The sequence below is a fragment of the Engystomops pustulosus genome, chromosome 3 (genome assembly GCF_040894005.1).
Source record: "Engystomops pustulosus chromosome 3, aEngPut4.maternal, whole genome shotgun sequence".
NCBI classification, from domain to species: Eukaryota; Metazoa; Chordata; class Amphibia; order Anura; family Leptodactylidae; genus Engystomops; species Engystomops pustulosus.
Window position 1 is genome coordinate 66884241 of NC_092413.1, and position 25830 is coordinate 66910070.

The 25830-nt window shown below is 43.9% G+C and overlaps 1 protein-coding gene across 6 annotated transcripts in view; it reads right to left on the minus strand.

The window, feature by feature from the left end:
- The window catches only part of ADGRG6 (adhesion G protein-coupled receptor G6), a 538359-nt gene that overhangs the window by 107688 nt on the left and 404841 nt on the right, over positions 1 to 25830 (minus strand). For all 6 annotated transcript variants that reach the window (XM_072140986.1, XM_072140983.1, XM_072140981.1 and 3 more), the window contains 2 exons: positions 21063 to 21119; positions 20439 to 20572 (listed from right to left, as the gene is read on the minus strand). In XM_072140986.1, coding sequence (XP_071997087.1) covers positions 20439 to 20572; positions 21063 to 21119 — 191 coding nt within the window. The remainder of the gene's footprint in view (positions 1 to 20438; positions 20573 to 21062; positions 21120 to 25830) is intronic.

The following is a 25830-nucleotide window of genomic DNA, read 5'->3' on the forward strand; positions in this document are numbered from 1 at the left end:
GTGAGGAACACTACCCTTATACTGTGAGGAACACTACCGCCATACAGTGAGGAACACTACCCCCATACAGTGAGGAACACTACCCCCATACAGTGAAGAATACAGCCATACAATGAGGAACACTACCCCTATACTGTGAGGAACACTATCGCCATACAGTGAGGAACACTACAACCATACAGTGAGGAACTCTACCTCCATACAGTGAAGAATACAGCCATACAGTGAGGAACACTACCCTCATACTGTGAGGAACACTACCGTCATACAGTGAGGAACACTACCGCCATACAGTGAGGAACACTACCGCCATACAGTGAGGGACACTAACACCACACAGTGAGGGACACTACCACCACACAGTGAGGAACACTACCTCCATACAGTGAAGAATACAGCCATACAGTGAGGAACACTACCGCCATACAGTGAGGAACACTACCACCATACAGTGAAGAATACAGACATACAGTGAGGGACACTACTCCCATAAAGTGAGGGACACTTCCTCCATACAGTGAAGAATACAGACATACAGTGAGGATTACTACCGCCATACAGTGAGGAACACTACCATCATACAGTGAGGAACAACACAGCCATACAGTGAGGAGCACTTCCGCCATACAGTGAAGGACACTACCTCCATACAGTCAAAAATACATCCATACAGTGAGGAACACTACCCTTATACTGTGAGGAACACTACTGTCATACAGTGACGAACACTACCGCCATACAGTGAGGAACACTACCGCCATAAAGTGAGGGACACAACCCCCATACAGTGAAGAATACAGCCATATAGTGAGGAACACTACCACCACACAGTGAGGAATATTACCGCCATACAGTGAGGAACACTACTGCCGTACAGTGAGGGACACAACCCCCATACAGTGAGGAACACTACCCTCATACAGTGAGGAACACTACCGCCATACAGTGAGTAACACTACCGCCATACAGCGAGTAACACTACCGCCATACAGCGAGTAACACTACCGCCATACAGCGAGTAGCACTACCGCCATACAGCGAGTAACACTACCCCCATACAGTGAGGAACACTACCCCCATACAGTGAAGAATACAGCCATACAATGAGGAACACTACCCCTATACTGTGAGGAACACTACCGCCATACAGTGAGGAACACTACAAGCATACAGTGAGGAACTCTACCTCCATACAGTGAAGAATACAGCCATACAGTGAGGAACACTACCCTCATACTGTGAGGAACACTACTGTCATACAGTGAGGAACACTACCGCCATACAGTGAGGAACACTACCGCCATACAGTGAGGGACACTAACACCACACAGTGAGGGACACTACCACCACACAGTGAGGAACACTACCTCCATACAGTGAAGAATACAGCCATACAGTGAGGTACACTACCGCCATACAGTGAGGAACACTACCACCATACAGTGAAGAATACAGACATACAGTGAGGAGCACTACCGCCATACAGTGAGGAACACTACCATCATACAGTGAGGAACAACACAGCCATACAGTGAGGAGCACTTCCGCCATACAGTGAAGGACACTACCTCCATACAGTCAAAAATACATCCATACAGTGAGGAACACTACCCTTATACTGTGAGGAACACTACTGTCATACAGTGAGGAACACTACCGCAATACAGTGAGGAACACTACCGCCATACAGTGAGGGACACTACCCCCATACAGTGAAGAATACAGCCATATAGTGAGGAACACTACCACCACACAGTGAGGAATATTACCGCCATACAGTGAGGAACACTACTGCCGTACAGTGAGGGACACAACCCCCATACAGTGAGGGACACAACCCCCATACAGTGAGGAACACTACCCTCATACAGTGAGGAACACTACCGCCATACAGTGAGTAACACTACCGCCATACAGCGAGTAACACTACCGACATACAGCGAGTAACACTACTCCCATACAGTGAGGAACACTACCCCCATACAGTGAAGAATACAGACATACAGTGAGGAGCACTACCGCCATACAGTGAGGAATACTACCATCATACAGTGAGGAACAACATAGCCATACAGTGAGTAGCACTTCCGCCATACAGTGAAGGACACTACCTCCTTACTGTCAAAAATACATCCATAAAGTGAGCAACACTACCCTCATACTGTGAGGAACACTACTGTCATACAGTGAGGAACACTACCGCCATACAGTGAGGAACACTACCGCCATACAGTGAGGAACACTACCACCATACAGTGAGGAACACTACCCCCATACAGTGAAGAATACAGCCATACAGTAAGGAACACTACCCTCATACTGTGAGGAACACTACTGTCATACAGTGAGGAACACTACCGCCATACAGTGAGGAACACTACCGCCATACAGTGAGGGACACTACCGCCACACAGTGAGGGACACTACCACCACACAGTGAGGAACACTGCCTCCATACAGTGAAGAATACAGCCATACAGTGAGGAACACTACCGCCATACAGTGAGGAACACTACCGCCATACAGTGAGGAACAACACAGCCATACAGTGAGGAACAACACAGCCATACAGTGAGGAACACTACCGCCATACAGTGAGGGACACTACCCCCATAAAGTGAGGGACACTTCCTACATACAGAGAAGAATACAGCCATACAGTGAGGAGCAGTTCCGCCATACAGTGAAGGACACTACCTCCATACAGTCAAAAATACATCCATACAGTGAGGAACACTACCACCATACAGTGAGGGACACTACCCCCATAGAGTGAAGAATACAGCCATACAGTGAGGAACACTACCTCCATACAGTGAGGAACAACACAGCCATACAGTGAGGAGCACTTCCGCCATACAGTGAAGGACACTACCTCCATACAGTCAAAAATACATCCACACAGTGAGGAACACTACCACCATACAGTGAGGGACACTACCCCCATACAGTGAGGAACACTACCGCCATAGAGTGAGGAACACTACCTCCATACAGTGAAGAATATAGCCATACAGTGAGCGACACTACCCCCATACAGTGAGGGACAGTACAGTGAGGAATAGTACTACCAAGTACCTTTCTTCTTCTCAGAGTTCTCTGCCCCATGTAACACGTTGTTCTCGTGACCATTTTGCTAATAAAGGGGAAAATAAATAAATATTAAAAATTTTAAATTCGATCACATAAATCACTGTAAGCTTCGGATTTGTGACAAATTGAGGTTTCCCTGAAATTGTAAACGAATTTAGAATCATTACAATCTATTTGCCCATCTCTAGCTGTTTTCTTTTTTCCGTTTTTAATTTTTTTAATTACAATTTCCACAGTATCCAAAAAACACTGTTTAAACCACTGTTTTTAAAACAACTCAATTACAATTTCAATATACATTATTCATCTTTAAACTTCCATAATCATAAAAATAAATTTAAAGTGATTGCTCCTTTCAATAAATCTATTTCATTAAACATGTCTCCGTACCTTTGCCTCCTTTGAGAGCTTCAGCCTTTCCCTGTTCTCACAATGCTGCCCTCTGCATATAAGCACAACTTCCGGTTTCTCACTCATTCAGTTTGTCCTATTAATGTCACCCACCGTGCTTGTTTCTCTCTAAGTCCATCACACTGACAGATACAGGATGAGGAGAGCAGTATGAGTCAAAATTATCCTGTTGAGTGGCCAACCTCTTTAATAATGATAAGTTGTTCAGTACTATCATTCAGAGTTTGATTAATATATTTGTTTTCCATTTTTTCTCTTCTTCCTTTGCTTCTTTCCTTTTCTATTGCAGTTTTAGTAGCCATTGTCTTTTTATTATTTATTTTATTTTTTCCACAGTTTTCTTCCCCCTCTAAAAAGAGAAATAATATTCTTGCCCCTCCTTTATTCTGCCATCCCCTATCCCTTGCTTCCCCCACCACCCTCTACCAAACTGAGCTATATTCTTTTATTACCATGAAGCCACAATCTCTACCATTTGGAGAATACATTTTCTTGGTTCCCATTTTTAATAAAGTAGACTTCTCCCAGTATTACAAATTTAACCATATCAGTTGACATTTGATTTGCCTCCCCATCTTTTGCTAAACATTTATTAATTATTTTTTTCTTGCATTTAATAAGGTTACCCAAGCATTTCTCTAAACTCAATAATAATATAACTTAATATAATTTTTAGATATAGTGAGCATATTAATTTATATACTGTTTCACATTCTATTTCTAATTTGATTTTCCCCAAAAAATCTTTTATATTTGGACATTTTTATATGTGTAAATCAATAGATAATCTCAACAATAAGTATTTGCAATTTTTCTGGTATACAATATATGTGGTGAATAATGAATAAGTGTAACATTCTTTGAGATGGATTTGGAAGAATCAGCATATTTACCATGTGTAGCTATAACCATTCTTTTTTTCTATAATTCCAATATCACCTGCCCACTTCCTGGTTAAAATATTACAAATTGTGTTTAATCTATGTAATCATATGACAAAATCGTTAACTTTGGTTTTGTTCTTAATGTTGCATTGATTAAATGTACTATCATTGGTGTTGAGTACATCCTCCTCTTATAGCAAATGGAAATATACACTAACATACTAACCTGTTAACTTCCACTCAACTTTATTTATAGGAAAAGATTTAATCTATTATTATTTGGTAAAAATGTATAATATTTTTCCTAATCTATATAGTGGGTCCAGCACCTCTGGATTACCAGTATTTTATCTGTGCAAAGATTTCCTGTATAAGGTGCAATGTTAGCCAATCCTGAATTTTTACATTTTTTTTTCGATATGCCAGATATTTCCAAAATTTACATAAGTATCATTCAAGTTTATTTGTTATATATATGAAATAAAGACAATCTTTCCCACTTTTTTTATTGCAATCAACAACCTTTGGGTTGTTGATCAACACACTGCTGCTAGATGACAACTAGAGATGAGCAAACACACGAGTATATCGCCCGCTCGAGAAAATGTCATCTCGCGGAGTTTAGATTTTTTGTGGCCAGAAACAGAGCCAATCACAAGCAAGGAGACTATGCAGTACACCCAGCATCACGTGGTACACTTACATGTCGATAGCAGTGGTTGGCTGGCCTGATCAGGTGACCCTGGGATATACTAGCCCCTGTCCGCGCTGCTCGGATCATTCTCTGTCTGGATGCTGTTAGGGATAGAGCTGCTGCTGGTCAGGGATAGCGTTAGGGGTTTCTAGTAGATTACTGTTAGAAAGGAGTGATTCTACAAGAACATTACTGTTAGGCAGGAGTGATTCTCCAAGAACCCAACAGCCCTTGTTAGGGCTACATTAGCGTTTTTCAAAAGTTAAAGTGACACACAGTGTAGGTTGGAAACTAGCCATAGCAATCATCTTCTGTGGTTGCTGTCTGATTTCTTCTGCACATTTTGTTCTATATAAAAAAAAAATTACAGTTTATATTTCTCTTTGTTCTATAAAATAGACTTTAATTTTGAAAATGTTGAACCCGAGGGCTAGGGGTAGAGCTACACTCCCTAGCTTCATGTCTCAAGTTACTGGGACTCGTGGTAGAGCACTATTGAGGCTAGAACAGAACGAACAGGTGATGTCATGGATTGCGGACAATGCTTCAACTAATTTGTTCACAAGTCAGTCTTCCACACAGTCCACCCATGTTACCCAAGTGAGCAGTCCTACAGTACTCCACCTCAACCTCCTTCCCCCTAGTCTGCCCCCTCCCAGGAAAATTTGGCATTTGAGCCGGCATAAACTGAGGAACCATTTGCTGGTTTGAACAGGTGGCTGCTGAGCTCTTTCGCGATGCCCAGGGTTTCCAACGGTCGCAGTCTGTGGGTCATGATGACATTGTTGACGGAGTGGAAGAAGTGTGTAAAGAGGTGTCAGACGATGAGGAGACACGGTTGTCAGACAGTAGTGAAGTTGTTGTCAGGGCAGGAAGTCCGAGGGGGGAGCAGACGGAGGGATCGGAGGATGATGAGGTGACAGACCCAAGCTGGGTTGATAGGTCGGGGGAACACAGTGCTTCTGAGACGGAGGCGAGTCCTCGACGAGAACAGGTTGGAAGAGGCAGTGGTGGGGCCAGACGGAGAGGCAGGCCCAGAGCTGGTGCATCAGCGCCAAATGCTTCAGGTAGTGAAGCTCCCGTGGCGAGGGCTAGATTTTCAGAAGTCTGGAGGTTCTTTAAAGACACAGAGGATGACCGACGGACTGTGGTGTGCAACCTGTGCTACACCAGGATCAGCAGGGGTTCCACCACTACTAGCTTAACCATCACCAGCATGCGCAAGCATATAAGTGCTAAACACCCCTCTCAATGGAACCAAGGCCATTCACCTCCGGCCGGGCCCACTACTACTCCTTCCTCTGTGTCATTTGCTGCCTCTGCTAGTCAGCCCCTTGCCCAGCACTCCGGCACAAACACCTCCCGCTTGAAAATCACACCTTGGACTCCACAATCCTCCACAGCGTCCACCAATGTCTCCATGCGCAGCATTCAGCTGTCTATACCCCAGACGCTGGAGCGCAAGAGAAAATACAGTTCCACCCACCCACACGCCCAAGCCCTCAACGTTCACATCTCCAAATTACTGAGCCTGGAGATGCTGCCTTATAGGCTGTTAGAGACCAAGGCATTTTGCAACTTCATGGCGGCGTCCGCCCCTCGGTATTCGGTCCCCAGGCGCCACTACTTTACCCGATGTAAACTCCTGCACTAGCGCGAGTCAGACAACATCATCCGTACCCTGACCAACGCCGTTTCTGACAAGGTCCACCTAACCACGGACACGTGGACGAGTGCTGCCGGGCAGGGCAACTATGTATCGCTGACGGCACATTGGGTTAACTTGGGGGAGGCTGGGACCGAGTCTGATGCTGGGGCCGCTCATATACTGCCGACACTGAGGATTGCCGGACCTATCTCCATCACGGTCTCTCAGGCCTACTATGCCTCCTCCTCCTCCCACCCCTCCTCCACCTTGTTTAGCTCTTAGTGACACACATATCCACCCTAAACACTGAAGTGGGACAATTTATTAGGGGTTTGATTAGAATTAGGCAGAGTCTGCTGATTTATTTTTTTTTTTACGTTTATTTCTTTTCATAACTCAAAGTAATCTGGCAAAGCAGTGTGCTTTCAGTGTAGGCTAGAAAATAGCCATAGGAGAATCCCAATGGCTTACTTAGGCCTACAATAGCGTTATATTTTACTTTTTTTTGTTTGCTTGTGGCTGGGCTTGCTGGCATTAGTAGTTCAGCTAGTACCATATTGTGAGGAATTTGTTGGGAGACATGCGACCGTTGTGTGTAGCTCTTAGTGACACACATATCCATCTCAAACACCGAAGTGGGACAATTTATTAGGGGTTTGATTTGAATTAGGCACAGTCTGCTGATTGATTTTTTTTTACGTTTATTTCTTTTTATAACTCAAATAGATAGAATAATAGAATAATAAGTGATAACCAGCATGGGTTTACTAAGAATAGAAGTTGTCAAACTAACCTTATCTGCTTCTATGAAGAGGTGAGCCTGGATGGAGGAGCAGCTGTGGATATTGTGTTCTTGGACTTTGCAAAGGCATTTGACACTGTCCCTCATAGACGCCTGATGGGTAAAATTAGGGCTATTGGTTTGGCAGAAATCATTTGCAATTGGATTGAAAACTGGCTGAAGGATCGTATCCAGAGAGTTGTGGTCAATGATTCCTACTCGGAATGGTCACCAGTTATGAATGGTGTACCTCAGGGTTCTGTGCTTGGCCCACTACTATTTAATATATTTATTAATGATATAGAGGTAGGAATTAATAGCACTGTGTCTATTTTTGCAGATGACACCAAACTGTGTAGTGTAATACAGTGTATGGAGGATGTTCATAGGCTGCAGGGTGACTTGGACAAACTGAATGTTTGGTCATCCACTTGGCAAATGAGTTTTAATGTGGATAAATGTAATGTTATGCACCTGGGGGCCAATAATCCAAAGGCAAAATATGTCCTTGGGGGAGTAAATCTGGGAGAGTCCCTTGTTGAGAAGGACCTGGGGGTACTAGTAGATCATAAATTGAATAACAGCATGCAATGTCAATCAGCTGCCTCTAAAGCTAGTAGGATCATGTCATGTATCAAAAGTGGAATGGACTCTCGTGATAGGGATGTAATATTACCACTATACAAGGCACTGGTTCGGTCACACCTGGAATATGCTGTCCAGTTCTGGGCACCGGTCCGTAAAAAGGATGCCCTGGAGCAGGAGAGGGTTCAACGTAGAGCCACAAAAATGATAAGGGGTATGGAGGGTCTTAGTTATGAGGAAAGATTAAAACAACTAAATTTATTTAGTCTGGAAAAGAGACGACTACGAGGGGACATGATTAATTTATATAAATATATGAATGGTCCATACAAAAAATATGGTGGTAAGTTGTTCCAGATTAAATCAAATCAAAAGACGAGGGGGCACTGCCTCCGTTTGGAGAAACCAAGGTTTTATCACCGGAGGCGACAGGGCTTTTTTACTATGAGAACGGTCAATCTGTGGAATAGCCTGCCTCAGGCGCTGGTCACAGCAGGGACAGCGGATAGCTTCAAGAAGGGTCTAGATGCCTTTTTACAGCTAAATAACATTGATTGTTATGCTATATATGATTGTTTCCCATAAATCCCTTCCTCATCCAATCCCTACCCTTCCTTGGTTGAACTTGCTGGACAAGTGTCTTTTTTCAACCGTATAAACTATGAAACTATGAAACTATGAAGTCATCAGGCACAGCACAAAATCCAGTTGTGTGCTGTCGGTGTAGGTTAGAAACTAGCCATAGCAATAGGATAGCATCGTTTTGTTTAAAAAAAAATAAAAAAAATAAACACACAAAAAAAAAAATTAAAGTTTACACTTTAATTTGGAAAATGTTTAACCCGAGGGCTAGCGGTAGAGGGCGAGGGCGTGGGCGTCCAACTACTGCAGGGGTCAGAGGCCGTGGTCCTTGGCGGGGTGAGACACCACCTGCTAATGAGGGAGCAGGGGAACGCCGCAGAGCTACACTCCCTAGGTTCATCATGTCTCAAGTTACTTGAGACATGGTAGAGACATGGTAGAGCACTGTTGAGGCCAGAACAGTGCGAAGAGGTGATGTCGTGGATTGCGGACAATGCTTCTAGCCATTTTTCCACCAGTCAGTCTTCCACGCAGTCCACCCATGTCTCCGAAATCAGCACTCCTCCAGCTCCTCCACCTCAGCCTCCTTCCCCCCAGTCTGTCCCCTCCCAGCAAAATTTGGCATTTGAACCGGCATACTCTGAGGAACTGTTTTCTGGACCCTTTCCACAGTCACAAACCACTTGTCCGGTTGCTGCTGAGCTATTTTCCGATGCCCAGGTTTTCCACCGGTCGCAGTCTGTGGGTGATGATGACATTATTGACGTAGTGGAAGAAGTGTGTAAAGAGGTGTCAGACGATGAGGAGACACGGTTGTCAGACAGTGGTGAAGTTGTTGTCAGGGCAGGAAGTCCGAGGGGGGAGCAGACTGAGGGATCGGAGGATGATGAGGTGACAGACCCAAGCTGGGTTGATAGGCCGGGTGAACACAGTGCTTCTGAGACGGAGGCGAGTCCTATAGCAGAACAGGTTGGAAGAGGCAGTGGTGGGGCCAGACGGAGAGGCAGGGCCAGAGCTGGTGCATCAGCGCCAAATGTTGCCCGTAGTCAAGCTCCCGTGGCGAGGGCTAGATTTTCAGAAGTCTGGAGGTTCTTTAAAGAAACACCGGATGACCGACGGACTGTGGTGTGCAACCTTTGCCAAACCAGGATCAGCAGGGGTTCCACAACTACTAGCTTAACTACCACCAGTATGCGCAGGCATATGAATGTTAAACACTCCCCTCAATGGCACCAAGCCCGTTCACCTCCAGCCGGGCACACCACTGCTCCTTCCCCTGTGTCATCTGCTAGTCAGCCCCCTGCCCAGGACCCCGGCCCAAACACCTCCCGTGTGAAAACCCCATCTTCGCCTCCACGATCCTCCACAGCATCCACCAGCGTTCAGCTCTCCATACCCCAGACACTGGAGCACAAAAGGAAGTATAGTGCAACCCACCCACACGCCCAAGCCCTCAACGTCCACATCTCCAAACTGCTTTGCCTGGAGATGCTGCCCTATAGGCTGGTAGAGACCGAGGCCTTTCGAAACCTCATGGCGGCGGCCGTCCCTCGATGTTCAATCCCCAGCCACCACTACTTTTCCCTATGTGCCATCCCAGCCCTGCACAAGCACGTGTCAGAGAACATCATCCGTGCCCTGACCAACGCCATTTCTGACAAGGTCCACCTGACCACGGACACGTGGACGAGTGCTGCCATGCAGGGCCACTATATATCGCTGACGGCACATTGGGTTAACTTGGTGGAGGCTGGGACCGAGTCTGACCCTGGGGCTGGTCATATACTGCCGACGCCGAGGATTTCGGGGCCTACCTCGGTCCAGGTCTCAAAGGCCTACTATGCCTCCTCCTCCTCCCACCCCTCCTTCACCTCCTCCTCCGAATTACCATCCGTGGGCATGGCGCCATCAGTCGGTAGCTCTAGGCTAAGCGACAGCAGGCGGTGCTCAAACTGCTGAGCCTAGGCGATAAAAGGCACACCGCCCAAGAGCTATTACAGGGCATCACGGCGCAGACTGATCTGTGGCTGGCACCGCTGAACCTGAAACCAGGCATGGTTGTGTGTGACAACGGCCATAACCTGGTGGCAGCTCTGCAACTTGGCAGACTGACACATGTGCCATGCCTGGACCATGTGTTAAATCTCATAGTTCAGCGTTTCCTCAAGACATACCCCAATCTGTCTGATTTGCTCACGAAGGTGCGCCGCATCTGTGCGCATTTCAGGAAGTCCAGCACAGATGCTGCCACTCTCAGGGCAGCGCAGCGCCGCCTCCAACTGCCCGCTCACCGACTGTTGTGCGACGTGCCCACGAGGTGGAATTCAACATTAACCATGTTATCCAGAGTTTACCAGCAGCGCAGAGCGATTGTAGACTGCCAGATGTCAACTTCCACCAGAACTGGTAGTCACATCAGTCAGCTTCCTCAAGTCTACAATGAGGAGTGGACGTGGATGTCTGATATCTGTCAGGTGCTGAGTAACTTTGAGGAGTCAACACAGATGGTCAGTGGCGATGCCGCCATCATCAGCCTCACCATCCTGCTGCTTGGCCTGTTGAAAAACTCTCTGGTCAGCATGAAGTCGGAAGCTTTGCGCTCGTCACAAGAGACAGGGGAAGAAGATTCCCTTGTTGATAGCCAAAGCACCCTTAGGTCTGTTTCTCAGCGCATATCGGAGGAGGTGGAGGAGGATGAGGAGGAAGAGGAGGAGAATGTTGGCGAGACAGAAGAGGGGACCATTGTTCAGCGTGTATGGGCAGAAGAAGAGGAGTTGGAGGAGGAGGAAATGGGCATTCAGGCCAGTGAGGGGAGTGAATTCTTGCGCGTTGGGACTCTGGCGCATATGGCAGATTTCATGCTAGGTTGCCTATCCCGTGACCCTCGCGTTCAAAGAATTTATTCCAGCACCGATTACTGGGTATTCACTCTCCTGGACCCACGGTACAAGCAAAATCTTTCCACTCTCATCCCTGGAGAGGAAAGGAGTGTGAGAATGCATGAATACCAGCAGGCCCTGGTGCACAAGCTGAAACAGTATTTCCCTTCTGACAGTGCTAGCGGCAGAGGGCGTACTTCTGTGGGACAAGTAGCGAGGGAGAGTAGGCGAGCAGGCAGCTTGTCCAGCAATGGCAGAGGTACACTTTACAAGGCCTTTGCCAGTTTTATGTCACCCCAGCAAGACACTGTCACCTGTCCCCAGTCTCGGCAGAGTAGGGCTGATCTTTACAGAAAGATGGTGAGCGAGTTCGTAGCTGACCATACCATCATCCTAAATGATCACACAGCTCCCTACAACTACTGGGTTTCAAAGCTGGACATGTGGCACGAACTGGCGCTGTACGCCTTGGAGGTTCTTGCCTGCCCTGCCGCTAGCGTGTTGTCCGAGCGGGTTTTCAGTACAGCCGGTGGTATCATCACCGATAAGCGTACACGCCTGTCGACTGAAAGCGCTGACAGGCTGGCGCTTATCAAGATGAATAAAGCCTGGATTTCTCCGGATTTTCATTCTCCACCAGGTGAAAGAAGCTCAACCTGAATAATGTATGCAGTCCTCCTCCTCATTGTCCTCCTTCTCCTCCTCTTTGGAGGAAACTGGCTCTAGCTATAATACTCTATGTATTTAATTTTTCTGGAGGGCCACCTAGCCAGTCCTCTGTTTTAAACAATTTTTGGGAGTGCCACATACCGGCACTCAATCTATTTAATTTTTCTGGAGGACCACCTACCTGCTCCTCTGGTTTGAAAACTTTTTTGGACTGCCACATACAGGCACTCAATTTATTTAATTTTTCTGGAGGACCACCTACCTGCTCCTCTGGTTTGAAAACTTTTTTGGACTGCCACATACAGGCACTCAATTTATTTAATTTTTCTGGAGGACCACCTACCTGCTTATCTGGTTTGAAAACTTTTTTGGACTGCCACATACAGGCACTATCCAATTTAAATTGTCTCCATAGCTGCCTCCACACATTGTCTCCATTGCTACCTCCACACGTCATCGCCATAGCTGCCTCCAAAAGTCTTCCATATAGCTGCCTCCATACGTGGTCTCCTTATCAAACGAACTGTGTCAGGCAGAATTTTGGGTTGTTTTCATGGCTTCCACATCAAACTTGTTAACTTTGTCGCCACCCTGCTGTGTAATCCACAAAATATACTGGCAAACTCCTCTGGAAATAAGCGGCTCCTCTGGAAATAATGCTAAGCAATGCAATGCTATGCTATAGGCGAGTTTTTCAGCGGTGCAGTCTGCAGAAAAGATGGCGCAGGCAGTATGCCCTGCGCCACCACCTCGAGGAGAGCTTGGAGCGATGAGCTCACACCATCCAGCACAATCTCTGCAGCACAGACACCCCGCCGATCCTCTCCCACGTTTGAGGTGGAGTACTAACTTCCAGCTGTCCTCCACACCACATGAGTATTCCCCAGTCCACATGGAAGATAACTGCGGCATGTCTCCATTATGCCTGCAACAAGGCAGCAGCTCAGAATCATCATTATCTCCAGCTTCATACTTACCAGAGGACTCCAGATCTCCAACCCGCAGTCCAGCTAAACAGAAGCAGAAGCATCAAGAAAACTGTACTGAGGTGAGAGCTTATACAGAAAAGCCCCGGGGCCCCCACCACTTTGCTCCCCCAAGGGGCCCCAACCAAATGTAGGCAATTGCCAACGGTTTATTTGGCTCTGGGCAGCGTGCCAAATCCTGCCGGTGTCCTGACTTTAGTCTATGGCAGACCGAGGGAACAATAAGTTCACTGCTCTGCCATAGACGATCAAGTCCTATGATCTGCCCATGGTAGCGCATAGTGTGACATGGCAGCGTGTGATGTCACGGTGCCACGAGATCACGGCACCGCCTGTACCATCTTTGTTTAAACCCAATTTCCACCTGAGACCAGGAGGAAAGAGGAGGACGGCGTGCATCGGGGGAACGATGGAAGGTGAGAACAATTTTATTACTTTACCTAGGACTGTATATAGTTATTTATTAAAGGGGGACTGTATTTAGTTATTCTAGGGGGACTGTATATGGTTATTATAGGGGCTGTATGTCGTTATAGGGGGCTGTTTGTAGTTATAGGGGGACTGTGTATAGTTATTATAGGGGGACTGTATATAGTTATTATAGGGGGACTGTATGTAGTTATTATAGGGGGCTGTATGTAGTTATAGGGGGCTGTATGGAGTTATAGGGGGACTGTATGTAGTTATAGGGGGACTGTATATAGTTATTTATTAAAGGGGGACTGTATTTAGTTATTATAGGGGGACTGTATATGGTTATTATAGGGGCTGTATGTCGTTATAGGGGGACTGTGTCTAGTTATTATAGGGGGACTGTATATAGTTATTATAGGGGGACTGTATGTAGATATTATAGGGGGACTGTATGTAGTTATCATAGGGGGCTGTATGTAGTTGTAGGGGGACTGTGTATAGTTATTATAGGGGGACTGTGTATAGTTATTATAGGGGGACTGTATATAGTTATTATAGGGGGACTGTATGTAGTTATTATAGGAGGCTGTATGTAGTTATAGGGGGCTGTATGTAGTTATAGGGGGACTGTATGTAGTTATAGGGGGACTGTATATAGTTATTTATTAAAGGGGGACTGTATATAGTTATTTATTAAAGGGGGACTGTATTTAGTTATTATAGGGGGACTGTATATGGTTATTATAGGAGCTGTATGTCGTTATAGGGGGCTGTATGTAGTTATAGGGGGACTGTATATAGTTATTATAGGGGGACTGTATGTAGTTATTATAGGGGGCTGTATGTAGTTATAGGGGGCTGTATGTAGTTATAGGGGGACTGTATGTAGTTATAGGGGGACTGTATATAGTTATTTATTAAAGGGGGACTGTATTTAGTTATTATAGGGGGGCTGTATATGGTTATTATAGGGGCTCTATGTCGTTATAGGGGGACTGTGTCTAGTTATTATAGGGGGACTGTGTCTAGTTATTATAGGGGTACTGTATGTAGTTATTATAGGGGGACTGTATGTAGTTATTATAGGGGGGCTGTATGTAGTTATAGGGGGCTTTATGCAGTTAAACGGGGACTGTATATAGTAATAGGGGGCTATATATAGTTATAGGGGGACTGTATATAGTTACTATAGGGGGCTGTATGCAGTTATAGGGGGACTGTATTTAGTTATCATAGGGGGCTGTATATAGTTAGCATAGGGGGACTGTATATAGTTATTATAGGGGTCTGTATGTGGTTAAAGGGGGACTGTATACAGTTATTATAGGAGACTGTATATAGTTATTATAGTGGGACTGTATATAGTTTATTATAGGGGGAATGTATATAGTTATTATAGGAGGGCTGTATATAGTTTTTTTTTATAGGGGACTGTATATAGTTATTGTAGGGGTTGTATATAGTGATTTCTGGGGGGTTGTATATAGTTATTTCTGAGGGTTTGTATATAGTGATTGCTGGGGGAGCTGTATACAGTGATTGCTGGGGGAGCTGTATACAGTGATTGCTGGGGGAGCAGTATACAGTGATTGCTGGGGGAGCCGTGTACAGTGATTGCTGGGGGAGCTGTATACAGTGATTGCTGTGGAAGCTGTACATAGTGATTGATGTGGGAGCTGTATATAGTGATTGCTGGGGGGAGCTGTATATAGTGATTGCTGGGGGAGCTGTATATAGTGGTTGCTGGGGGAACTGTATACAGTGATTTCTGGGGGGTTCTATATAGTGATTGCTGGGGGGGTTGTATATAGTGATTGCTGGGGGTTTGTATATAGTGATTGCTGGGGGAGCTGTATATAGTGGTTGCTGGGGGAGCTGTATATAGTGGTTGCTGGGGGAACTGTATACAGTGATTTCTGGGGGGTTGTATATAGTGATTGCTGGGGGAGCTGTATATAGTGGTTGCTGGGGGAGCTGTATATAGTGGTTGCTGAGGGAGCTGTATACAGTGGTTGCTGCTGAGCTGTATACAGTGATTGCTGGGGGAGCTGTATAAAGTGATTACTGGGGGAGCTGTATAAAGTGATTACTGGGGGAGCTGTATGCAGTGGTTGCTGGGGGAGCTGTATACAGTGGTTGCTGGGGGAGCTGTATACAGTGATTGCTGGGGAAGCTGTATACAGGCAATCCCCAGGTTACGTACAAGATAGGTTTTGTAGGTTGTATTTGTATGTAAGTTGGAACTGTATATTTTATCATTATAACCCCAGCCAAAATTATTTTGGTCAATGTGACAATTGGATTTTAAAAATGTTGGATTGTCATAAGAACCAGGATTAACAATAAAGCTTATTTGCAGACAGCTCTGATAACTGTTACAGTTATCAGAGAAAGCAATTGGCGAAACACACGTCGGGGCGAGGGGCGGACGGCATACCTTAGCAGCAAGGTAACAACCAGTATAATACTGTCCTTAGAAAGTAATCATTTGGACTAATGAATAGATATGCTGATATAAGCACTAGCACATAAGGATATTAGCAGTATGTAATGTCTGCTACAATTGGGATGCCCGGCTCCACCTTTATTTGGGATCATTTTAAATGTTTGTAAAAAAATTTTTTTGATGTATTTTCTTTGTTTTAATACTAATTCAATTAAAAGTAATTTTTCGTAATATATGATTTATGAGTTCCCCTTTTTGTAGGGTGTCTGATTTAAGTTAGGGGGAGTCATCCTAACTCTGGTTAAGGACGTATTTTGGGTTATATAGGTTATCATTGTAGCCTAAAGTACAGTAAGTAACCAACATCCAAAGGTCTGTTTGTAACTAGGGGTCGTATGTAAGTCGGCTGTTCTTAAGCAGGGGACCATTTGTACAGTGATTGCTGGGGAAACTGTATATAGTGATTACTTGGGACTGATTACAGTGATTAATGGGGGGCGGTATATAGCGATTGCTGTTCCCTGTCTGTACTACATTCAATGGGGGCCCCCACCATGTTTTGCGCCCAGGGGCCCCCACCAACCTTAATCCGGCCCTGCAAGAGACACACATCTGTAAAAAAAAAAAAAAAACCTAAACTCTCACACCCGAAATTCCAACAGTTGCTCATGTCATCCTATGGGAAAAAGAAAAGAGGGGTTCTTAGCGCTTTTAAAGATACGTTAGTTGTAACTATACACCAATCCCACATAGATCCGCAAAGCCGTTTTATATTAGTGCATTGTACTATTAATAATATAGAATACACACTTGTGAACTTGTATGCCCCCAACAAGAGGCAAAGATCATTCTTCAGAAAAATAAATGAAATGTAGAAGGGGTCTTTACTTATATGTGGGGATTTGAATACTGTTGGTCAATTTTCGACACTACATCCCATTCCCACCATTTTTTCACATTAAATTAGCTTTTTTGGGAAAACTATCTCTTTGATGCATGGCGAGTACAACTTACATCAGAAAAAGATTATACTTTTCAGCAAGACGTAAAACGTATTCACGTATCGACATGATTCTTACAGTTAGTTTTGTGTTGGACAAAACTTCACACTCTTCCATAGGCAACATCCAGTGGTCAGACCATGCCCACATCACAATAACTTACTCAGACATATATTCCTACACCACAGAATTTATCTGGATAGCAAACATGTCCACCATAGCGTCCACAAAACATAGTTCTACTATGGAAAATAAATTGAAGGAGTTTCTGTCACTCAACAACACAATAGATATAAGCCCTTTCTCATTATAATTATATATAAACACAATATATATAATTCCCTTCCTCATCCAATCCCTACCCTTCCTTGGTTGAACTAGATGGACAAGTGTCTTTTTTCAACCGTATAAACTATGAAACTATGAAACTATGAAATTATGGCTCACACAAAAATGTTCGTAAAAGAGGAATTCACAATCCTCAATAGCAGGCTCCTCAGAGGGAGGGAAAGAGAAATTACCTCCACACTAATGCATATTTAATTCCTAGAAAGGAAAACAAACAAGCATTCTCCTATTCACAACTCTTAATGAACTAAGAGACCATCTACATACTCTCCTTTTGTACAAATATTCCACAGCTCTACAAAAATTGAAAATTGGATATTATTCACAGGACCAAAAAGCAGGGGCCCTTTTGGCGAGACATCTTAAACAGCGCAGCCAAATGTCTAAAATCCTGTTTCTATACCAGCACACCTCAGGGGTTAAACTACTATCACCTAGAGAAATTGTTGATGCATTTATGGATTATTACTCCAACCTATATAATTTAACCAGCAACAGTGTATTTCCTCCCCCTTCTCCAGAACTCTTTCTTGAAGTAACTCCATCTTCCCAGTGTAACCGCCAACCACCACTGTTGAAATAGAAAAAACAATCAAAACACTTACATCCAATAAATCTCCAGGCCCTGGCGGCCTTCCTGGCCTTTACTATAACAAATTTGTATTCACCCTCTCGCCCTTCCTGCTGAGTGTATACTCCCTTGCAGCTTCCAAAGGAGAATTCCTGAAGGAAATGCTAGAGGCGATAATTACCCTTCCAAAACCAGGGAGTCCCTGACCTACAAGATTACTATATAGCGGCTGTTTAGCACAACATTGATGGCTAAATTCACCCTGTGGTGCTCAATAGAAGAGAACTACCAGACCAAAGGCTCTCTCAGAACTAGGCTAATATCTCTCACTTGGGATTTCACCACCTCTTTCTAAATGTCTCACCATACGGGCAACTGATGATGCTTGGCGTAAGCTGAGAACACGTTCCAAGGCCACAATAGCTATCCCACTACCCTTAGATCCCATTAGACCTGCTGGAATCAAATATCCCTGACTTGAACATATCCTTCCTGGCAGGGGGAGAAATAGCGCCATTTAATATGCTAATGAGAAAGTGCTCTATCCCTGTAAAGGAACTTTACCCATACATGCATGTGCACTATTTCTTGCAGGAGCGATCATCTAGAGGCATTCAACTATAATGATCAATTAGCTAAATTACTACAAGGAAATTTTAGCTTTAAAGGAAACCTACCACTGCCCGCATGATGAAATCATGCGAGCAGACCACCTGGTAGGCTACTTAAGGCTGATGCTGGCACATAGTTTTGTTAGGCTCGGCAAACTTTACTTTAGCTAAAAAAAACTATTTTTTTACATATTTAAATGAGCCCTCCGGTGCTACCCTGCGCCATCTTCGGGCTGGCGGTGGCTTCCGATGTTTAATTATTCCTATAATTCCTATTATTTCCCCTAGAAGATATTACAAAAACTCACCTACACTGGTATTTTACACCTTAAAGACTTAGAAAAATTTTTCCCTCTACATCCAATTTTTTTTGGAGAGCATGGGGCCAAATGGACACCCTAATACATGTTCTTTGGTCATACCCAAAAATTCGCAATATCTGGGATACAACAAGCAGAATGCTATGTAAAATCATTCAGACAAGCGCTAATTTATCTCCTGCCACAGCTCTGCTGTTAATATATGTTAATAAATTCCCATCAGCAAGTAGAAATGTAGCCACACACCTTTTAAAGGCCACCAAACTCATTATCACCAGACATTGGAAACAAACTTCCCTAAGACAGAAGAAGTAACCTCCTTAGTCAATACCAGTTGTAGGTATGAAAAAGCTATCTCGTTCCAAAATCAAACCCACCACAAGTACTTAAAGGTCTGGAACTCTTGGATATCTAGCCCATATTTTGCTGAATAATAGTGCATGTGTGCATCTAACTCATATTGTTGTTGTTAGTATTTGTTTGGTTTTATTAATCCTTATTATGGTTACAAAAGGTTTATAATAACCCCAATCAGGGCGAGTTCTGCTCATGTTATATCTCGCATAAAGATACCTCAAACTCACCTACCCTCACTCGCAGGGACCAGAACTTCAAGAGTATTGTGGAAAATATGGACTATCTCAGCTATGCTTCACCACCCTCAGCACAACATGAACTCATTGCGCTGTTCTCCCCGGAACACAGGGAATCTATAGATGCTTAATCTAGCAAGGATATATGTGATTCATTATCTTTTCTGTCCTGAACACAGGCAATCTATAGATGTTAAATTTAGCAATGACATATGTGATAGTATTATTTTATTATGTCAAACTCTCATGTTACGCTTGTATGAGAAACTGACATCCCTTTCCCATGTATGTTTATTTTTGGAAAAACAATAAAAATATATTTTTTAAAAATAGTAAATACTATTTACCATTCCCACTCACTATATGTGATTAGTGCCTTCACCCATGTTCATCCCTCAAAAAGTATTAAAAACAATGGAAAGTTTATTTAAGGATATTGGGGTTCATTTACTAAAAACAGTGCAAACAGTGCACACAACACAATTGTGGCGCACACAACATTTTGTGGGGAACGCTGCATCCTGCCTGATGCAATGCAAAATTCTGCACTGAAAGGGGTGTTCCAGTGCATTGTCGAAACATTGCTACTCATTTATCATGTTGTGTTGCATGCCCTATGTTAAAGGTGCACCAAAAAATAGTTGCTGCACTCTGTCAGAGTAATACAAGAGGTGCCAGATTCATGAAGAATCGTGTGCCACATTTCATGAATCTGGTGCACCCTGCACGCTCCACAGGCAAACTGCATGTTTTTGATAAATTTGTGCCAATATGATATATACCCTACATATCAAGTCCAGCATATTTCCCATTGGTTGGACCCTAGCCAATCAGATTGATCTCATAATCATGAAATGCGGAGATGTTTTTTAATGCAGACTTTCTTAATAAAAAATTCACATTTTATACTGTATATACTTACCAACTGGATAGACATCGACTGCTTTTAGAGTTAGTCCAACGGGTGGGCTGCCATTAATCTTTTTTAATATATAATCTTTTTCCAAAACAATATTATTGCTGTTGTTATACACTAGAAGGGCCCAGACATAATAACTGCAAAAAATACATTGATACATATGGTCAAACACATTATTTGAGCTGAAGTGAACAATTTTATGTTAATTTATTCGGGGTGGGGGTCACATCTTTCATTCTTGGGAATTTTAATAATTTTAAAGCAATGCACAGACTCGACATTTTAAAAATGTTATGAATTTGTAGTGGATTCATCATAGTGGATTCTAAATTTATCATTGTGGACGATCATATTACATCATAGAAGTTTTATCATAGTGTATGATAAATTTGGTGCCTCTAATCTAAGTTCATACAATTTATTAGTACACTGAGTGCTGTTTTAGTTTACATTGATGCATTTACCTTATTAACTACGTAAAAAAAATGTCTAGAACACTGAATAATGTGTGTTTTATTTTACTTATTACATAACTGATCTTATGTTATGTTTCGTTATTTTTATTTGATCTGATATCCTGAAAGACCAATAACCCAAAAACAATTTTAGAGGTAATTGCAAATTTACCTTTGGTTTTTGTTGTCTTCTACACCTCTTGCTAATCTTGGAAGACTTTTCTGAAAACTTAAAAAAAAAATAAAAAAAAAATCATCCATTAGTAATTTTAGAATTTTTGCCTTAATGGTGTGTATGTATGCCTGTGTGTTTTAGTAAGAAAAGTTTCATGTAACCATAAATAAATCAGTCCCTGTCACAGCCTGTCTCTGTCCCTATCACAGCCTGCCTATCAGTCAGCCCCTGTCATAGTTTGTCTGTCAGTCCCTGTCACAGCCTTTCTGTCAGTCCCTGTCACAGCCTTTCTGTCAGTCCCTGTTACAGCCTTTCTGTCAGTCCCTGTCACAGCCTTTCTGTCAGTCAGTCCTTGTCACAGCCTGTCTGTCAGTCCCTGTCACAGTCTGTGTCCCTGTCACAGCCTGTCTGTCTGTCAGTCCCTGTCACAGCCTGTCTGTCTGTCAGTCCCTGTCACAGCCTGTCTCAGTCCCTGTCATAGCCTGCCTGTCAGTCCCTGCCACAGCCTGTCAGTCCTTGTCACAGCCTATCAATCAGTCCCTGTCACAGCCTCTCTCAGTCCCTGTCACATCCTGTCTGTCAGTCCCTGTCACATCCTGTCTGTCAGTCCCTGTCACAGCCTGTCTGTCAGTCCCTGTCATAGCCTGTGTACCAGACAGTCCCTGTCAGAGCCTGCCTGGTGAAAACTGGGTGCCACTTAGACTCTGCCCCTAGGTGTCGACTTACATCATTGTCCGTGGTAGTCCAGTGGGTCCACTACCCCTGGTACCTGACACTGTCACTCCTGAGCTCTGGCACTTCTACTGTTACCCTTATTATGCACTGCTTCAGAGAATGATTTAATCACTGTGTTGTCCCTGACAGGCAAAAGAAGGGAATCTCTGCACCATTCCCCAGTTGCTGTGCATGAGTCATTCAGCTTAGGTTGATTAGTTCTATCTGGACAGTTCAAGAAGCTCAGTGTAATGTGCTTATGCATGGCAGTCAGCGTTGACCCAACTTTCTCACAGTCCCGAATTTTATAATTGTTTTTTGAGCAAAACCACTTGGATCAGGGATTAAACAACATATGTTTCTGCATCAGTGTAGCTACATCAAAAGTATGTTTGGTTGCATAAAAACAAATGGTAGATTTCCTTTCACTATAGAGGAGGTGGAGGCTGTCGTGAAAAACCTTAATAAACATAGTCCCCTGGTCCAATGACCTTCCCAAAGAAGTATATACTAAATATAAATACCTGCTCCTCCCCTCTCTTTTAGATTATATAAATCCTCATTACAGGCTTGAACACTCCCTCCAACCCTAAACAAGGCCTCTGTGGTACTAATCTTAAAACGGACATAGATCCAATGGATTGCGGCTCATACAGTCCGATAGCATCGCTAAACAACAATTATAAAATTCTTAATAGGATTCCAGCAATTGGACTAAATGAAGTGATACTTTCGCTTGTGCATGCGGACCAGTGCAGCTTCATGCCCAGTAGTCCACATCTGACAATATAAGGAGAGTGCAAGTAGTCACATAAATAGGCCAAGGCGAGATTGCCCGCTAGCATCCCTAGATACAGCAAAGGACTTTTCTTGATAGAGTGGCCTTTCCTGAGGCTTTACCTCTCGAGGTTCAACCTAAAATTCTGCAAATGGATTCACATATTATATTCTGCCCCTAGCAGCAGACTTCGGGTTAACGGAGAACTTTTACCCGCTATAGGGGAACTCCACAAGGGTGTCCCTTATCTCCCCTATCGTTTCCTCTCGCAATAAAGTCGTTGCTGATTAAATTTAGACAAGACTCGTGTTACAGAGAAATCACTAGGATCTAGCGAGGATCGTGTTGGTCTGTATGCCGACGACATGATTCTATTTCTGACTGATGTACCTACATCCCTTCCAAATGCTATATGCCTTATTAATGAATTTGGCTCCTACTCAGAGCTTCAGGTAAATTGGTCAAAATCAGTTTTTCATGCCATGCCTGGGTGGGCCTGAGTCACATGAAGAGTCTTAAAGTGGTCACAGAATTTAAATACCTGTAGATTGTGATCACTAAACTACATCAGACCCATTGATGTAGGCCCATTACTCACCTATGTGAGACAGAAATATAGAGCATGGAAAACCCTGCCTCTGTCCATTGCAGGGCAGATTAAGCTAGTCACATTATTTACTCTCCTCAAAAACTCTGAACACCACTTCTGGCATTACCTAGGCCTCTACACATTAGGAGAGCATCCCCCTATGAAACCATACCCCTATTCCCAGGCTTAGATTTACCGATGTTACCCTTATATAAATTGGCTAGGATGGTGTGGAAAACATCCAAGACTTTGGCTAATTTCACAGATTTTATGGTTGTGACTCCACTGTGGCACAATCCTTCCATTCCACACCTGCAGAAACTAGAAGGTTCAGCTGTTTGGAGTGCTATGGGCATCAAAACCCTAGGAGATATACTGTATTTTTCGGACTATTAGAAGCTTCTTACTAAAGGACGCACCCTAGATTTAGGCTTCCAAAAAAAGGAAAATATATATTTAACACCAATTAAAATATCCCTGTTGGTCGCACTAAAGCACAGAACACATAGCATCATCCATACAGTTACACACACAGCTCTGCTTCATCCATACAGTTACACGTGTGTGTAACTGTATGGATGAAGCAGAGCTGTGTGTGTAACTGTATGGATGATGCTGTGTGTGCTGTGCTTTAGTACGACCAACAGGGATATTTTATGGATGATGCAGAGCTGTGTAGCTCTGCATCATCCATACAGATACACACACACATCGTCCATACAGATACACACACAGCTATGCATCATCTATACATTTACACACACAGCTGTGCTACATCTATGCATTTACACTCAAAGTTCTGCATCATTCATACACATACACACAGAGCTCAGCATCATTCATACAGATACACACACATTTCAGCATCATTCATACAGATAGATACACACCCAGCTCAGCATTATTCATATAGTCTCTGATTGTTTTTTGGGAAAAAACATCTGCATAGTCCTGGTAACACATTGGCAGCCCATCCAGGGATTTTGGGAGTCAAGGAGGAAGTCAAGACAGGTAGAGGGACCACCATACAGCGTGACTGACATTCTGCACCCCAACGCATGATCTCCCCAGTCTTTCAGTTGAGGACCGGATGGATGAAGTGAAGCATGGCAACACATAGAAAGTCAGTTTTTCCTTGTGAAGAACTCCTATTTGAAGAGAGACTGGCTCAGTGCGTCACCGGACCGGACAAGATTTGTCCACTTACTGAAGATATGGCAAGGGGCTTCTCGAGAGGAACCACTAGAATGCGATGTTGGGAGACCAGAGCACAAAGTTCCCCACAGAGCCAGAGTCCAAGAAAGCTGAAACTTGCATTGGAGTGTGGGTACTGACACCTAGGAGCACAGGAACTGTCAGGTGTTGAGAAGCTGTATTCACACCTCGGGACACTTCTCCCAAGAAACCTAGGTGCTGGCATTTCCCGGTTGCTGGGGGCGGACAGGCCCCAATAAAGTGCTTAGGACTGGCACAGTACAGGCATAGATTCTCCTTGCAATGTCTGGAGTGTTCCATGGCGAGGAGATGGACCTTGTCCACTTGCATAGGCTCCTCTGCAGACTGTGTGGCCGAAGGCTGGAGCAGCCTTTGGAAGGCAGGAGCCAGACGAGGAAGACGTCAAGCCCGGGCTTGCAGATGCTCCTGACACAACTCCTCAGCACGCTCCATGAACCGGACATCTATCCGGGTGGCCAGGGTGATGAGACCACTCAGAGTAGCTGGGGGATCACAGGCGGCCAATCCATCATTGACTTGGGATGACAGTCCTTTTCTAAATGTTGTTGGCCCAGGAGAGTTTGGAAGCCAGGTTTAGGAACTTGACAGCATATTCACCCATTGACAAGTCCCCTTGGAGCAGGTTCAGCAGCACCGTTTCAGCTGAGAGAACCCAAACTTCTTTCCCTTAAACAGATGGTTTGCCAGAAAACTAATCAGGTAAAAGTGAAGTATTAAATCCATAACAATTTGGCCCTTTTATGCTTTCCAGTGATAGTATTTAATATTCTATACCATGTACCAGGAAGCAGAAAATACCAAATGTTGTGAAATTGTCAAAAAATATTTTCACTGTTCATTCCTTGGGTTAATACAATCATGGGGTATCAAATTTACATAGGTATTAATATATTTCAATAGATAAAAATGAAAACTTCTTGTACACAAGGAAATGTTCTGACACCCGTAATTTTTTCCTAGTCTCAGTGGACTTTAAATCAAACCTGGGTATTGTAGTTCAATATAGGAGTGGAAGTATTTTTTGTTGTTGTTTTTTTAAGGTTCTAATATAAAATATTAGGGAGCTTGGTGTATGTTGGCAGGATTAAGCAGCATTTGGAGAGTTAAAGCGCATCTACCACCAGGATGAAGGACTGTATGCACATGAGCCTGAGAGGCTCCAGGCTCCGTAGGTGTTAATGGTAGATGTCCTTTAAATATGAGCATAAGGTAGCCTTCTCTTGTTATTATAGTTTGTACAAATGTATGTCTACGATAGACCTGGTGTTGGAAATAATCTAATAATAAATTACTTTTTTTTTTTGCTGCTCAGAGAGCTTTTTTTTAAAAAGGTAGATTAGGGAAAATCCTCCCAACCATCCCGAATTCAGCTGACAGCATGGTTTTCACCCCTGGTGGTTGGAAGAATGTCCTGGGCTGCCCCTCTATCCAGCGATTTGTCCCACCTC